This window comes from Microtus pennsylvanicus, chromosome 2, assembly GCF_037038515.1.
Source record: "Microtus pennsylvanicus isolate mMicPen1 chromosome 2, mMicPen1.hap1, whole genome shotgun sequence".
NCBI lineage: Eukaryota > Metazoa > Chordata > Mammalia > Rodentia > Cricetidae > Microtus > Microtus pennsylvanicus.
This window is the reverse complement of record NC_134580.1, coordinates 66902113-66905332: the sequence shown is the minus strand read 5'-3', so window position 1 is coordinate 66905332 and position 3220 is coordinate 66902113. Positions and strand designations below refer to the sequence as shown.

Sequence of the window (3220 nt, the reverse complement as noted above, 5' to 3'; positions counted from 1 at the left end):
CTGCACGCACTGGCTTCATGGGAGCCTAGGCAGTTTGGATGCTCAACTTACTAGACCTGGATGGAGGTGGGGGTTCCTTGGACTTCCCACAGGCCAGGGAACCCTGATTGCTTTTCGGGCTGGGGGGAGACTTAATTGGGGGAGGGGGAGGGAAATGGGAGGCGGTGGCGGGGAAGAGACAGAAATCTTTAATAAATAAATAAATTAAAAATAAATAAATAAATAAAATTTTTCCTGTTCTGAAAGGTTTAAAGAAACATTTCCACTTCTGTATGTCTGAGAGTTTGTTTCAAACAAATGCTAATCCTTAAGAATTAAGGATATTTATTTATAAAATCATTATCTATAAATATATGTAATTTGGTGTCAATGTACAGAATAAATTTGTCTTTTCCTTATAAGAAACAGATAAAATGGCATACATGTATGTATGTATACTTAAACCTATCCACATATGCAAAGGCTTTCTTGAGAGGTTGGCCAATAATGAATTTCCATGCTCAGTTAAGACTGTTTACAATGCAGTTATTCAGGAGATTTGTCTATATCCCATTAGCTGTCTGAATATTCTCCTTATTGCCATTTTCATTTCTTGATTTCTCAATGTATAGATCACAGGGTTCAAAAATGGAGTGACAACTGCATCAAACAGGGCCAGAAACTTATCCAGGTGTGTAGAGGAAGAAGGCCACATATAGAAAACTATGGTAGGACCAAAGAATAAGACCACCACAGTCACATGGGCTGAGAGCGTAGACAGGGCCTTGGAGGAACCACTTGAAGAGTGTTTCAGAACAGTAAATATGATGACAATATAGGAAATGATCAGAATGATGAAGGAACACACAGACATGAATCCACTATTGACTGAGACCACTAATTCCAGTCTGTATGTGTTCATGCTAGCAAGTTTGATGAATTGAGGAAGGTCACAGTAGAAGCTGTCCAATATATTAGGACCACAGAGAGGTAAATTTACTATGAAAGCCAGTTGTATCACAGAGTGCATAGGGCCAACTACCAAGGCAGTAATCAAAAAGGAGATGCACATCTTGGGGCTCATCAAGGTCAGATAGTGGAGAGGCTTACATATGGCCACATATCTATCAAAGGCCATGCCTATGAGCAGCACCATCTCTACACCACCGATGGCATGGATGAAGAAGATCTGAGTGACACAGCCTCTAAAGGAGATGACTTTGTGTTTTTTTAATAAATCATAAATCATCTTGGGTGAAGTGGCAGAAGAAATACCTACATCAACTAAAGAGAGGATGGACAAAAGAAAGTACATAGGGGAATGTAAGTGATGGTCAGAGGCCACAGTGAAAACTATGAGGCAGTTTCCCATCATGCTTGCCAGATACAACACTGAGGAGAACACAAAGAGCAGCAGTTGGACATCCCAGGAGTTGGTGAGTCCCAGGAACACAAACTCTGATGAGACAGAGCAATTCACTCTTTCCATTGGCTTTGTTGTCAGTACTACCTAAAGGGAAATTGGGAGAAGCTGTAAATTAGTATAATTATATTAATAGATAGACTAGAAGGAAAAATCTGAAATGTGTGAAACCCTATTTGTACTTTAATGTCATGGTCAACCTAAAAACCAACAGATATCTGAAGAATATTAACGTGACTAATTAACAAAGAGGTATAAATTTTAACCACACTAAAACATCACTTCACACTTCTTAAAAGTGGTATTATCAGGTCCCCATAGCCCGCCTGCAGCAAGCAGGGTGGGCCCTTTGTATGCCAGCGAACCAAGCAGCACGGAGTTGCAATCAGGGCACCTAGTGAGACATCATTGTGGTGAGTGAGTGCTGCGGCACCCGGGAACAGCCCGCCTACACTTCCTGATCAACCTACAGGGCTACACTGCCCGGAACCTCCTCTCTCTTCCTATCCCATCCAGCTTACATCCAAATCCCCCTACCCCCTGTCTCCCTCCATCCCTCCCTTCTTGGGGCAGAGCGCCTCCGTGCTCAGCCTGCCTGGGCGCTGGGACTGAACCCGAAGGTGAGTGCAAAGGGGAAGGTGGTAGCTCCTTTGTCTCCATAACCTGCCTGCAGCAAGCAGGGTGGGCCCTTTGTTTGCAAGCTAACCAAGCAGCAAGGAGATCCGAACTGGACTCCAGGAGAAACATCACGGGGGAGTGACATCACTGGGAAGGTACATCAGTTGGCAAGAAGACCTGATCCTGTAAAAGAAGATCCATAGGAGAATATTGGGAGGAAGAGATGGGGAGACGCCAATGCAAGAATTCACCCAACAATCTGAAAAACAACACGAAACCACCAGAAGCCAGCGACCTCACAACAGGAGGACATGAACACCTTAATCAAGAAGAAGGAGAAAAAACTGACTTCATGACAGGGATTGACACCCTTAAACAGCATATAAAAAACACCCTTATAGAAATGGAGGAGAAGTATAACAGAAAGTTCGAGGAATTGAGTAAATCAGTGAATGATACCCTAGGAAAGCAAGGAAAAACAATCAAGCAGATAATGGAAACAGTTCATGATTTGAAAAATGAAATGGAGACAAAGAAGAAAACACAAACAGAGGGCCGGCTGGACATGGAAAATCTAGGTAAACGAATAGAGACTACAGAAACAAGCATAACCAGCAGAATACAAGAGATAGAAGAAAGAATCTCAGATTCTGAGGATAACATAGAGAAAATAAACGCACTGATCAAAGAAAACAGCAAGTCCAACAAACTCTCATCACAAAACATTCAGGAAATATGGGACACAATAAAAAGACCAAACCTAAGAATAATTGGAGTAGAAGAAGGAGAAGAAGTGCAGCTCAACGGTCCAGAAAATATACTTAACAAAATTATAGAAGAAAACTTTCCCAACCTGAAGAAGGATGTACCTATGAAGATTCAAGAGGCATACAGAACCCCAAATAGGCTGGATCAAAAAAAAAAAAAATCCCCTCGCCATATAATAATCAAAACACAAAATATACAGAATAAAGAAAGAATATTAAGAGCCGCAAAGGAAAAAGGCCAACTTACTTATAAAGGTAAACCTATCAGACTTACACCTGACTTCTCTATGGAAACCATGAGAGCCAGAACGTCCTGGATAGATGTACTGCAGAAACGGAGAGACCATGGATGCAAGCCCAGACTACTATATCCAGCCAAGCTTTTGTTCACCATAAATGGAGAAAACAAAATTTTCCAGGATAAAAACAAATT

The 3220-nt window shown here is 41.6% G+C and overlaps 1 protein-coding gene across 1 annotated transcript; it reads right to left on the bottom strand.

Annotated features, from left to right (window-relative positions):
• Positions 1-529: 529 nt before the first annotated feature.
• On the bottom strand, positions 530-1468 carry LOC142844853 (olfactory receptor 4F3/4F16/4F29-like). Its single transcript, XM_075963652.1, has one exon. It carries the CDS (start codon positions 1466-1468, stop codon positions 530-532), a length of 939 nt encoding a protein of 312 aa, XP_075819767.1.
• Between the last annotated feature and the right edge of the window lie 1752 nt (positions 1469-3220).

What these genes read in the sequence shown, in the direction of transcription:
- LOC142844853 (XM_075963652.1), bottom strand. Translation starts at nt 1,468, where the DNA reads ATGGAAAGAGTGAATTGCTCTGTCTCATCAGAGTTTGTGTTCCTGGGA.